Raw genomic sequence first — 12,382 nt, 5'->3', positions numbered from 1 at the left:
GCTTTAGCCCTGATTTAACTTTGCTTATTTATTTTTGCCCAGTCTCTCAGCAAAAATAGCTTTCTCATCCAAGTCCCCTTGCTGCGATGTACATGCTGGTGAGCTGCCACTCGTGCGCCGAGCACGCTGAGGCCAGCGCTGAGCCGTAGGGCTGATCAGCGACCGGCCGTTGGGTAGGGCAGGTTCGAGATGAGGGTGTGGTGTTTCTCTCCGGCGGTGGGAACACGGTGCTGGAGATGCTCTGCTCCCGGTTGCTTTTGTAGGCAACTGGGAGCGTTTCTAAGGAGAGAACAAAGATGATAAAACCCCCCCAAAACCCAACCTCCCATAAGCCTCCCAAAACACAAACAAAACCCCCCTGTTCAGTCTCTTTCTTTAAAAATAAAAGAAAATGTTGTCAAATGCTGACCGTGCGGGTGCTTCCCTTCCAGCCAAGTCTCTCCAGGAGTTTGCCACGGTGCTGCGGAACCTGGAGGACGAGCGGATGCGCATGGTACGGCCCCGTCCGCGGGGAGCGGGGTGGGTGGTGGCACCGCCGCTGCCGCCGGCGGCTCTGCCCGCAGTGGGTGATGTGGCACCCCCGGGGCACCGTGGTGTGCAGTGGCTGCAAGCCCCAGTGCCCCTTCCCTTGCCCGTGGGAGAGCAGAGGGAGGGGAGGGTGAACTTTTTGGTGGGGCACACTTGGAGAACATCAGTAACGGCATCTTGCTGTTGGAAAATGGCCAGCACCGGTGCTGGTAGAGCTCGCAGGGGTGAGGAGCAGGTTTGGTACAAGCCCCTCAGCCTCCTCTGGGTCCTCAGGCAGCACAGAGCTGGAGGGGGCGAAGCGTGCGGGTTTCTGTGGGCTGCAGGAGGGTTTCCGTGGGAAAGGCTGTTGAGTAGCGTGGGCGTCTGGGGCTGAGCTGGGCAAAAGGGCTGCAGCAGGAGCACGGCAGCGGCGGGTGAGCTGTGCCTGTCTTTGCCCGTAGATTGAGAACGCCAGCGAGGTGCTGATCACGCCGCTGGAGAAGTTTCGCAAGGAGCAGATCGGGGCTGCTAAGGTAGGCTGCTGCTGCGCCGATCTGCTGTCGCCTCTGGGAGCCCCTGCTCGGGCTCAGGAGCAGAGCCCAGAGCCGTGTGGGCGATGGCCGTGGCTGGGACCTGGCGTGCTGCAGGGATGGGCCCTGCTGGGCATGGGTATGGGAGGAGATGGCTGCACGCTGCTGCGGGATGGAGATGGGGAAAGTGCCTCAGTGTTCCCAGTTCACCCACAACCAAGTAACGTCCTGAGGTGAGCCAAGGGCCAAAGATCACACGCCAGTTGAAGTGAACTTTTTTCTTTCTTCCTCCAAACCAGAATGAGTATTTTCTTAGAGGAGTTCCCAGTTGCCTGAGGCCCCCAGTCTTTGCTCCCCACCCCCGGTGTGTCTCTGGGCGGCTGCAAGGGAATTTGGACAGCTTCTGCAGGACAGCCAAGCCTGGGGAAGCACCGGTGTGGCTGAGGGCGGCTCTGAGACAGCTTGCTCCCCCCCCTTTCTTTCCTGCCTTTGTTCTGAAATTAAAACCACTGTCTGCGGCTCTCCTGTTGTTATAACAACCTGGTGCCGCCTGCAAGAAGCACATACCAGCCCGGCGGGGCCGTGTTTGCATGGCAGCGGTGTGCCCAGCTCCCCACTGGCATGGGAGCTGCGGTGGCACTGCGGTGCAGCCCAGCCACCCCACGCTGTCCTGCTTGGCGCAGCTTAAAAAAGAAAGACCAAAAGGCTCGCTTCAGAAAGGAGCTGGTTATTAGCAGGTGTCGGGGGTGGATTTCGTACTGGCATGTCAGCGTGGCGAGGCTGGGATGAGAGGTGCAGAAGCGAAGTTAAGGTTGACACCCTCCTTTGAAGGCTCCTGCCACAAACAGCCAAATTACTGCGTCATCATCCTGAGTGACACATAGGATAAGCCATCGTGAGAGGTGGCAGGATGGGATGTGAAATTGTGACCATGTTAGCTGGTTAGCAAGCACTTTCCTCACTGTGTTGTCTTTGGGCCAGCCCTGGACCTAGATGTTTTGCCGAGCCTTGGGCTCTGGGAATAGAGGAGGGGCTCCCCCAGGTCCTGGATTTTGGCAGCTCAAACTTGATTTTTTTTTTTGTAGCTGCCTGATGGTCACAGGTAAAATCAGCTTCGCCCCACTTCCAGCTGATGCCCCTTGGCCTCAGTCCCACCTGGTGCTGTGCCGCAGGGGGTTAGCTCCCACCCGGGACTCACAGTCCTGCGCGACGCTGTAGGGAAGCCGGGGATGCTCGCGGCTGCCCCGCTGCCGCTGTGTTCAGCATCACGCTTTTTGTTCTGTTTTGTAGGATGCCAAAAAGAAATACGACAAGGAGACAGAGAAGTATTGTGGTGTCCTAGAAAAGCACTTAAACTTGTCTTCTAAGAAGAAAGAATCCCAGCTTCAGGAGGTGAGAGCAACCCCTGGTTTTCCATGTCTAGCAGTAACTGTGGTGAGCTTTTTGAATGCTTTACTCAGCTTATGGCATTGGTTTTCCTGGCTGTAAAATGAGAGATCCCAAAATGGATAGCAATCAAAAAGGAGAGAGAGTTTATAATTAAAGAGTGCAAGAGAAAGGAACTGGTTCTGTTGCAGGCCTCCCTTGTGCCAGCACAAATCACGGATGTCGAGTTCCCTTCTCTGAAAGTGGCTGCTCTGGCTTTGGGCTTCATGGGAGGAGTGATCAGGCTTAGTGCTTTTAAACTGCTTTAGGAGCCTATTACTGACTCGGGACGTAGTTAGCTGCTGTGCCAAATGCTCTTATGGGATGAGTACGCCGAGTTTTCAGTCGTTTTTTCCAAGTTTGGAATTTTCTGCGCTGGCCCAGAGCTGGGTTGATCCTTGCAGGATGCATGTCCTTGCTTTTGGGCATGATGCTGGTGTGTCGCTGAGCCGTTTCTGGGGGAATTGGTGGGCACCGGTGGTGGCTCTTGCACTGGGATAGCTCAGGTGGTGTTACGGTGCCCAGCAGGGCTGGGGACTCAAGAGAGCAGGTAGATACATCAGTGGCACAAGTAATCGTCTTCCACCAAGTCAGGGTTGCAGAGGGGTAGGAATCAGGGTTGACATCCCTGCCGGCCAGCTTCGTCCTCGCATAGGTGTTCTGGGTGCAGATAACTTGCCATGTGCAAGCACCCATACGTCCCAGGAGATGGAGAGTCCCGTTCTCATGGCTTTTGAATGACCCTTTAAACCTCTGTGTTAGTTTGTGTTTGAAATACTGTTGTGAGACACAGGAGTGGTCGGATGCCTTTCTGGGGAGGGAGGGAGCCACTCGTGGCTGTCGGGTTGCAGCAGTGACTTTCAGAGGTGTGATCCTGTGCCCTGGCCAGGGAACGGCCCTGCGGGGCTGCCCAGGAGCCCAGAGCAGCAGGCGGTGGGATGCGCTGTGGGGTGTGGTGCGGGACGCGGGCAGTGGGATGTGGTGAGGGATTTAGGCGGTGGCTGTGTGCGGGATGCGGGCAGTGGGATGCGCTGTGGGGTGTGGCGTGGGGTATGGGATGTAGGCAGTGGCTGTGTGCAGGATGCGGTGCGGGATGCTGGCGGTGGCTGTGTGCAGGATGCGGTGCGGGATGCTGGCGGTGGCTGTGCGGGATGGGGTGCGGGATGCGGGCGGTGGCTGTGCGGGATGGGGTGCGGGATGCTGGCGGTGGCTGTGTGCAGGATGCGGTGCGGGATGCGGGCAGTGGCTGTGCAGGATGCGGTGCGGGATGCGGGTGGTGGCTGTGCGGGATGGGGTATGGGATGCAGGCAGTGGCTGCGTGCAGGATGCGGTGCGGGATGCGGGCGGTGGCTGTGTGCAGGATGCGGTGCGGGATGCGGGCAGTGGCTGTGCGGGATGGGGTATGGGATGCAGGCAGTGGCTGCGTGCAGGATGCGGTGCGGGATGCGGGCAGTGGCTGTGTGCAGGATGCGGTGCGGGATGTGGGCAGTGGCTGTGCAGGATGCGGTGCGGGATGCAGGTGGTGGCTGTGCGGGATGGGGTGTGGGATGCGGGCAGTGGCTGTGTGCAGGATGCGGGGCGGGATGCGGGCGGTGGCTGTGCGGGATGCGGGGCGGGATGCGGGCAGTGGCTGTGTGCAGGATGCGGGGCGGGATGCGGGCGGTGGCTGTGTGCAGGATGCGGGGCGGGATGCGGGCGGTGGCTGTGTGCAGGATGCGGGGCGGGATGCGGGCGGTGGCTGTGTGCAGGATGCGGTGCGGGATGCAGGTGGTGGCTGTGCAGGATGCGGGGCGGGATGCGGGCAGTGGCTGTGTGCAGGATGCGGGGCGGGATGCGGGCAGTGGCTGTGTGCAGGATGCGGGGCGGGATGCGGGCAGTGGCTGTGTGCAGGATGCGGGGCGGGATGCGGGCGGTGGCTGTGTGCAGGATGCGGGGCGGGATGCAGGCTGTGTGTGGGATGCCGCTGCCGGTGCATGTTGAGCAGCGCTGGCTGCTGGTGCCATCTGCTGGCATTTTCCACCCCGCACTTTGACTTCAGCTTTTGCTGCGAGGCAGGAGGAAGCGGGAGCCAGCTCCCAAGTTCAGGCGTTGGGACCTTTTCCCCGGGGCGCTAGGAAGCATACACTGGTTTTGGTGGCTCAAGCCCCACCGGGGAAGAGGTACCTTTGAAAGAGCAGTTCAGGGTTGTGAAACGTGGATGTGGCATCCAGCAGTGCGTGGAAGCGCTCGCCCTGTCCAGCACTGTGCTTCCTGCTGTGCTCCCTGCCTGCCAAGGGGCTTTCCAGGCGGGGGGCTGCAGCCACGGGAGAGGTGTTGGTGGGGTGGTAGCGTTCTAGGAAAGTTAACGCCACTGCCTTACGAGCAGCCTGAAGCTTCACCACATGTCCCGATGTCTTCAGAGAAGAGTCTTTGTGTCCGGGATATTTGGTGTTTTGTATTTCCTAACCTTCTCCTGCTGTCTGCATCTGGAGGGTGATAGTGGTCGTATGAGCAACGGCTGCGGCGAGGCGGCGAGAGGAGGAACCATGGGAATTCTCTGCCACTTTGGCTGTTGACCAATTAAATAACACACGGAGTCTAATCTGCCATTTAACTCCGGGCAAAGTTATTTGATTGCATCATATTTTCTGCTTTTCAGAACTCAGTTTGCTAAATACCTCGGCCTGCGCACCGTGGGCGCGCAGCGCAAATGCTGCTGGCAGGTCAGGGGGAACCGGGCCGTTTCACAGCTGTGGCACACACAGAATCAGGAGTGAGCTGCTGTCGAACACAAGAGGGTGTTTGCCAGCTGGGTTTTGCAGAGCGTGGGAGCAGCCGTATGTCGAACCCTGACGGGGTGCACGGTTCGGTGCATCCTCCTCCCTGGAGGTCCCCCTTGGCCCCGGGCACAGCGAGGGTGGTGCCTGTGAGGGCACCCCGTCGGCCTCAGCCAGGACAGAGGAATTTGCCTCCTGTTGAGCAATGACTTGATGGTGGGTTGTGCTGGGGGTGAGGCTCTTTGACCAGCTGAGTTTGCTGGGGGTGAGGCCGGAGGGATGTGGGTCACCCAGACCAACCTCCCCGCGTCGCTCTATGCAAAGCATCACTTGTAAACGTAGCAGCAGCGTGTGCTGGGGTCAGCAGCCCGGGGATACCCGCGTCCCTCGCCCCCCTCTCCGTGCAGCAGCTCTGCTCCGTGTGCGTGACAAGGTTATTTTTACACACTGGGATTGCAGCATATCCCTATTTTTGCTCACTTGGGCTTTACCTGCAAAGCAGAGGGGATTTGTTGTCTGCTGATCCACCCAAGTGACATGCTTGCTGGTGGGGCGCGTGCACTGCCGGCTTCGGCCCCGGGGTGTTTGGGGCAGTCTCCCGTTGTGGTGCTTTCCAGAAAGCGGAGAATTGCCTTTTATTGTCAAGTATGCAGCAACTTCTCATTTTTCTCGCTTCTAATGTGTGCTTTTCTACACAGCTGTCAGGGAGGTGAGAACATGAGTCATCAAAACCATTTTTTTGCAGCTGAAGAAAGAGTCTGTTCATGTGAATCAGGTTTACATTTAATTGCTGTGCCATCTGTCCAGCCCTGGACTGGGGTCTGAAGCTGAATTTGTTCTGCACGGACACGTTCCCATTAGACCCAGATGTCCTCTAGTCGCAAGGCCAAGCGCTCCCGGTCAGTAGTGACTTTGTGTTTCCTCTTTCACCTCCCCGGCGCTTGCAGGCAGACAGCCAGGTGGACCTGGTTCGGCAGCATTTCTATGAAGTCTCCCTGGAGTATGTCTTCAAGGTGCAAGAGGTCCAGGAGAGGAAGATGTTTGAGTTCGTGGAACCTGTAAGTGAGCACTCGAGCGGCCTCAGCATGCCAAAAATGGGGGACCAGGGGCTTGTGGGGAGCGGCGTTGTGCTGTGGAGCATCCCTGCAGCTGGATGGCGGGGGGGTGGGGGGCTGCCTCACCCTGCCGCCCCTTCCTTGAAGGGAGATTTGGGGGGGAGAAGCGCCTGTGTGAGCTCCGGTGTGCAGAGCCGTTATCTCAGCAGCTACGTGCATGCCAGAAACATTTCATTTTTGATTTTGCGGACATCTCGGCCGTGGTGGGCTGGACTGTGCAGCCTGTGGCAATTAGAAGAAAAATAGGCTTGACTGGGGAAAAAAATAACAGAACTGTAACATTCGCATGGGAAAAAGAGCACAGGAGGGACAGAAATAGAGAAAAGAAGTTTCCTAAGATCGGCCTTTGCTCAGATGCTAAATCCTTTAAAGCTCCTCCGGGAAGCGCCAAACCTCCCCGGCTCTTCGCAAATGTAATTCCCGCTGAGAGCTGCGTAACGTGGAGCTGGGAGAGGCGCGAGGCAGGGAACGGCAGCGTGCTGCCTGCTTGTCCTCCCGGCTCCTTCCTGCACCTCCCGGCTCTGCTCTCGGTGACCCCAGGGCTTCGGTGGTGCGGCGCGGGACGACAGAGGGGTGAGGGGTCCTGGGGCAGGGGGAAGGAAAGCACAGACTCAACTTTGGGGTCCATTCAGAGGAGGTTTTGAAAGTGAAATGAGGAACAGGGCATCCTCCTAGGGACTGCCAGCAAGCCCCTCTGCCCCCGGGGCGTTGCAGGGACGCTTCCCCTACGCAGCGGTTGCTCTGAAAGCGGCTGTGGGTCTCTACTGACTGTCTTGATTCGTTTTACCCCAACGCAGCTGCTGGCCTTTCTGCAGGGGCTTTTCACCTTCTACCACCACGGCTACGAGCTTGCAAAGGACTTCAGTGATTTCAAGACAGAGCTGACAATCAGCATCCAGAACGTAAGTGTGCCACGTGCCTGTCGCCGTGACTGTCCTGCTGAGCAAAATAACACTTTTTGATATATTTTTAGTAAAGGTTTTATTCTCCTTTCTTTGTGTGCCATCGAGCCAGAGGCTTTGACTGTGTCACTGAAAGCAAATTCTTTTTTTGTAAATAACGCTGCGCCGCGTACGCAGCCGACATGGCAGTTCATTCCCTACGGCATACCGAACGCAGAGGCCCAGCTTCCCCAGGAGTCAGCCAGCGGGCAGACGCCGTCACGCGCCCTGTGATTTTTGTGAGTGTTTCAAACCATTTTGCAAGGGTTTCGAAGCGCTGTTCGTTCTGGCACGTGCAGCGCTTTTCGCCGTCCCAGCCTCGGGGCTGTGGAGCGGAGCCCTTCTGCCGGCTGCGTGGTTGGTGCCCGCGTGTCGGACGCGTGTGCTGGGCTTTGCCGTGTTGGCATTGCAGCTTTGCTTTCCTCTCTTGTTAAAGAGTGACTCTTTTTCTCCCAAGGGCGCAGACTGGTTTCATTCTTTTGAAACACCTTTTTCACAAAACTCACAGTACAAACAGCTGGCCAGTTGTCGTAAGATTTTTCTTTTAGCTTAAATCCGGGCCCAGGAAGAAAACCTGTCCTGTGGCTGGCAGTGGGCTCCCCTGGTCCCATGTCCCACACGGGCTGCAGTGACCCAGCTCTGGGGTCCCGCCGCTGCGTGGTGCCTCCTGGCTGCAGAGGCGGCCGCGTTGGGTCCATGCACTGGAGGAGGCATTCCTGCTTTCATTTGCAGACAAGAAATCGTTTTGAAGGAACGAGGTCGGAGGTTGAATCTTTGATGAAGAAGATGAAGGAGAATCCTCACGAGCACAAAAACATCAGCGCTTACACGATGGAGGGTTACCTCTACGTGCAGGAGAAACGTAGGTGTTGGGGCGGCGGAGCTGCCTGCCAGGGCAGTGCAGCGAGGTGGAAGGTGGGGAAGGTGGTTTATCAGGGCGTGGGGCGCAAAGGCTAATTCATCAGGCTACAAAATCCGTGGACGAGAGGGATTGGCCCAGCGGTTGGGATATTAAGGTGGGAATGTGGGAGCCAGGCACTCCCTGGGAAGGAGAATCACTGCCAGTGCCTGATAAAAGTCTTTCCCCTGAACAGAAGGGGGGTAACAATGCTTAATCCACTTGTGAAGTCCAACAAGAACCATAGGTACAGAAACCTGTCATGCTAAATGGTTGTTAAACATAACGGGTTATTAATGGGAGGGCACTGAAACCGTACTAATTCTCGGTATAAAAACTCCATTTACTTTGTAGGTCACTTTGGGACTTCATGGGTGAAGCATTACTGCACGTACCAGAGGGAATCAAAGCGCATCACGATGGTGCCGTTTGACCAGAAATCTGGAGGAAAAGGGGTGAGTCCCACAGGCAGCAGGGCTGCGTCGCGGGGGTCTCTGCCGGGCAGCGCTGCGGAGCTGCCGGCTGCACGCTCTCCCAGTGCTCAGACTGAACCGTTTTTAGTGAGGCGACACAAATGCAAGTCAAGTGGGTCAGATTCATTCCAGGCTGAGCGGGTGTCACACAGGGAATTCACTCTGCACCTTGTTTAAAAAAAACCCCACAAATAAACAAGGAAAAAAGAACACACAAAAAAAAAAAACACCCAAAGGACAAGAAAACCTCAAAAGCCCACAGATCTTTGGGAATAGTCAGCTGTGCTGAGAGCAGAGCCGGCTTCCCAAGTGGATAGAGCCCCTCGGACATCGCTGTTTCATGCTTCAGCTCCATATTGCAGGCTGGTGTCTGCACACATCTATTTGTGAGGATGAGCTTGCAGCAGCTGCCTCTGGGCTGAGACTGGGCCTTTTGCCTCTGGCTTTTAGGTCTGACCTTCATTTACTCATTTCTGTTTGTGAAAGGAGACATCTTTGAAAGCTAAAGTATGCGCAGTTGCATCTCCGGCTCTGCTCTCGCTGTCCCTGGTGATGCTGGGCACGTGGTGGGTCATGCATCTGCACCATGCCCTGCGAGGTGGTGGCTGTTTTTGTGGGTGGAGGTGGAGGTCAGGGCTGGGAGAGGAGTGGGGTCGTGCCGCGCACACCCACCACGCTCCAGCTCCGTGGGCGCCTGCTCCCCAGTCCCTGATTCCTGCTCCGAGGCCTGGAGGAGAGAACCTGTTCATCATTTTGCTCCTTCCCCAATGCCTATGACTTGGCCAACGAAGTTGTTTTGTTTTAGACAGAGCCACAGGAGAGCCTGGAGCTCCCCTTGGCCCCGAGGGGGTGTAGAGGAGCAGGGGGAGCAGCAGATGTGGGGTGTGGGGGGCCAGTGCACACCATGTGCCCAATTGCTCCCGGGGCAGCGTAAGCCCAGCTGTAGGCAGGACTGGCTTTGCTCCTCTGTACAGCAGGAACAATAGACCCCCCCCGGAGTGTTCCTGGCTGGGACGGTTTGCAAACATTATCCCCTTGCAGGGGAGCGCCTCGGGCAGCTGGACAGGCTGCCGTGCAGCTCCCTGCTGGCAAAGGGAGCTGGCCGTGGGGAGGGCAGCTTTTAAAATTAATTTCCTCTTGCCTCAGAGCATCTTCATTATAACTCAGCATTAAAACATCCCAGCCCTGTAATCATCAGCGGCTGCACTGTGTTTCATGTGGTCTCTTCCCATTTCACGGCTTCCCCTGCACCCTGGGGTGCGGGCGTTGCCGACACGGCCGTGTTGCCCTTCTCATGCAGGGCAGGGGCCCTGCTCCGGCGTGCCGTGCCAGCCACCGTGCCGGTGGGGATGCTTGCCCGGCGTCTCGTGGCTTGCACAACCCCGGCGCGAAACGCTGCCTATGCTGGGGCAGCTCTATCCAGGCTGCAGAGCCCGTCGGTGATGGTGGGCGCGGGTGTTGGAGCGTGGAGCGGCCGAGGGGCTTGTGGCCCCGCTGCCGGGCGTTTCGGGGTCTGGCTGGAGCAGGCGCCAAGCGACGGGCGATGCCGGTGCTGGAGGGTGAGACCCTTCGCTCGTGGGTCACAAAGGTCACTGTGTGTGGTATCGGCCCCACCTGAACGTGCCTCGAGCTGTGGCCGGAGCCGGATATTGGCGGGTTTGAAGCAGGGGCATTCTCTGAATACCGGACGGGGAGTTGGGCAGCTTGGGAGCAGCCTCGTGCCAGCAGCAGGCCGGGCTGGGGAGCACCGGGTGCAGGTAGCTGAACCCCGGGGAGAAGCCCTGCAGGGAGCTCTCCCAGGTCTGTCTTCCTGGGTCTGTTCTTGGTCCCTAATCATGTTTCCTGGAAAAATGGTGATGTCAGGGAACAGGGTGGTCAGCCAAGGTGTCATCAAGAACAGCACAGAGAGCACAGAAAAGTGGCCGTCTCCAGGAACTCATTCAGAATTCATTTTCTATTGAGTCATCAGTGGATTTTAAAAACTGTAGGAGAAATGTCTCTGTTGGCAGGGCCTGAGCAGGGATTTTCTCCAGCAGAGGACAGCAGTGCACACGGATCCTGCCTGGATCGCTGCTCCGAGTGTGGAAATCCAGTACAACTTGGATGCAGATGCCTGGATGGGAGAATGGTTTTGTTGTTGCTCTGTTATATAATAAACATTTTAAGACATGTTTGCTCCCGTTAAGAGGTCTCGTGTGCAGAACGCTGCCAAAAATGCAGCCTGGAGTGAAAATTGACAGCCAGGTCTATGATGCATTGTTCAACAATGGAAAATAAAGCTGACTTTGCCCAAAAGTTGTGGTCCAGCACACCCTGCCTGCCTGAAGCATGGGTTGTGTGGTGCTTAACGCACAGATTTAATTGTGTGGGGTCAGAAAGGAGAGCTTCTCATGAAAGATTTTGGAATAAACGTGGTTGCAAGGGTCAAAAGAGAAGTCTTCGTGTCAGATGTATAAAAATGTATTTCTAGCGGGCTGATATCGCCAAATCCCCCCAGGTTTGAACAGGTTCCTTGAAAGCGCAGCGGGTGCTGGGGGCAGGCACACGGCGGGTTGATTGTTCTCAGCCTTACCTGCGATTTTGTCTCGTCTCAGGGAGAAGACGAAGCTGTTATCCTCAAATCTTGCACACGGCGCAAAACGGACTCAATCGAGAAGAGGTTTTGCTTTGATGTGGAAGCTGTCGATCGGTGAGTGCCAAGGGCGTACCTGCGGCCCGGGTCGTCGGGAGGATGCGCGCCCCGGGGGTGACGCTAGCCGTTCGCAGGGAGAGGCGGCGCTCGTCCGCACTTGGCTTTCCTGGGTTGTTCGTGTGCCGTTTCCATGTTTCTCTTCTTTAGTCATCCCCTCCGTGGATGGAAAGCATTAGTCTGTGGAAACGCGCTCTCCCTTGTGCTTCCAGTCAGGTGCTCTCAGTAGATTTAGTGCTTTGGTTTACAAGGTGCCGAGTTACTCAAGTCCCTCAAACTTTCATGGTGTTTTAGAACTTCTGCAGTCTCTGGCCGCATAAGGTGAATGGTTGCAAGTATGGAAAAGATGCTTAGTGGGTGTTTTGGCAGGGATATGATGCCTCTTTCCAGCACTGGGTATGTATAACTTTAGCTGTTGTGCTGGAGAGTGGCTGCTGCTGGTCTGCTGTGGATGGGTGAGAATGGAAGTCTGGCTTGCGCCTCCGGGCGCTTTGCATTCGCTTCTTTTTCCTGCAGGAGGAAAATGCTTTCTGCTGTGATTTATCACGTAGCAGCTGAACCAGATGTATGTGTGGATTCAATCTATAGCGCCTAGGAATGAGAGCCTGTTATCATATCTAATTAGCATCACGCATGGCTTACATATATAAACAGGAAAACCAGGCTGGGGTTGCTATTCCAAGTGGTATTAGTCACTGCCAAATATCTTCCTCGCTGCAGGAAGTTTACATGGTTTACAAAAGCTCGCTCCAAAGTCACTAAATGTCTGTGCCCTCCCCGTTGTGTGCCTGCTCATGTTCCAGCTGTCCTCCCCTCCGCTGGCAGCTGCGGGAATGCCCAGGAGGTCTCGGGAAAACCCGAGTTCATCAAAACCCAAGGTGTTGAATAACGCTGGAAATACCCCGTGGTACCTTTCCCTGCCCAGCCTGTGCGTCCGCAGCGTTTCGGTGCCAGCCCCGCTTGCTGCCAGCCCGGGGCAGGGAGGGGTCGGGGTGATGGAGCTCTGCCCGTCTTGGCTCAGGGATAAGATAACCCCGGGGCTGCCTCC

The 12,382-nt window shown here is 56.8% G+C and overlaps 1 protein-coding gene across 6 annotated transcripts in view; it reads left to right on the top strand.

Annotated features, from left to right (window-relative positions):
• ARHGAP26 (Rho GTPase activating protein 26) overlaps positions 1 to 12,382 on the top strand; it is a 183,526-nt gene that overhangs the window by 53,932 nt on the left and 117,212 nt on the right. For 5 of the 6 annotated variants that reach the window (XM_064458239.1, XM_064458236.1, XM_064458234.1 and 2 more), the window contains 8 exons: positions 432 to 493; positions 969 to 1,040; positions 2,328 to 2,429; positions 6,166 to 6,276; positions 7,131 to 7,235; positions 8,007 to 8,136; positions 8,527 to 8,627; positions 11,240 to 11,334. In XM_064458239.1, coding sequence (XP_064314309.1) covers positions 485 to 493; positions 969 to 1,040; positions 2,328 to 2,429; positions 6,166 to 6,276; positions 7,131 to 7,235; positions 8,007 to 8,136; positions 8,527 to 8,627; positions 11,240 to 11,334 — 725 coding nt within the window. In that variant the 5' untranslated portion in view covers positions 432 to 484. The remainder of the gene's footprint in view (positions 1 to 431; positions 494 to 968; positions 1,041 to 2,327; positions 2,430 to 6,165; positions 6,277 to 7,130; positions 7,236 to 8,006; positions 8,137 to 8,526; positions 8,628 to 11,239; positions 11,335 to 12,382) is intronic. The other variant, XM_064458235.1, reaches the window with a different exon arrangement.

The sequence above is a fragment of the Phalacrocorax carbo genome, chromosome 8 (genome assembly GCF_963921805.1).
Source record: "Phalacrocorax carbo chromosome 8, bPhaCar2.1, whole genome shotgun sequence".
Classification (NCBI taxonomy): domain Eukaryota; kingdom Metazoa; phylum Chordata; class Aves; order Suliformes; family Phalacrocoracidae; genus Phalacrocorax; species Phalacrocorax carbo.
Note: the sequence above shows the minus strand (reverse complement) of the source record. Positions and strands in the feature narration are given on the sequence as shown.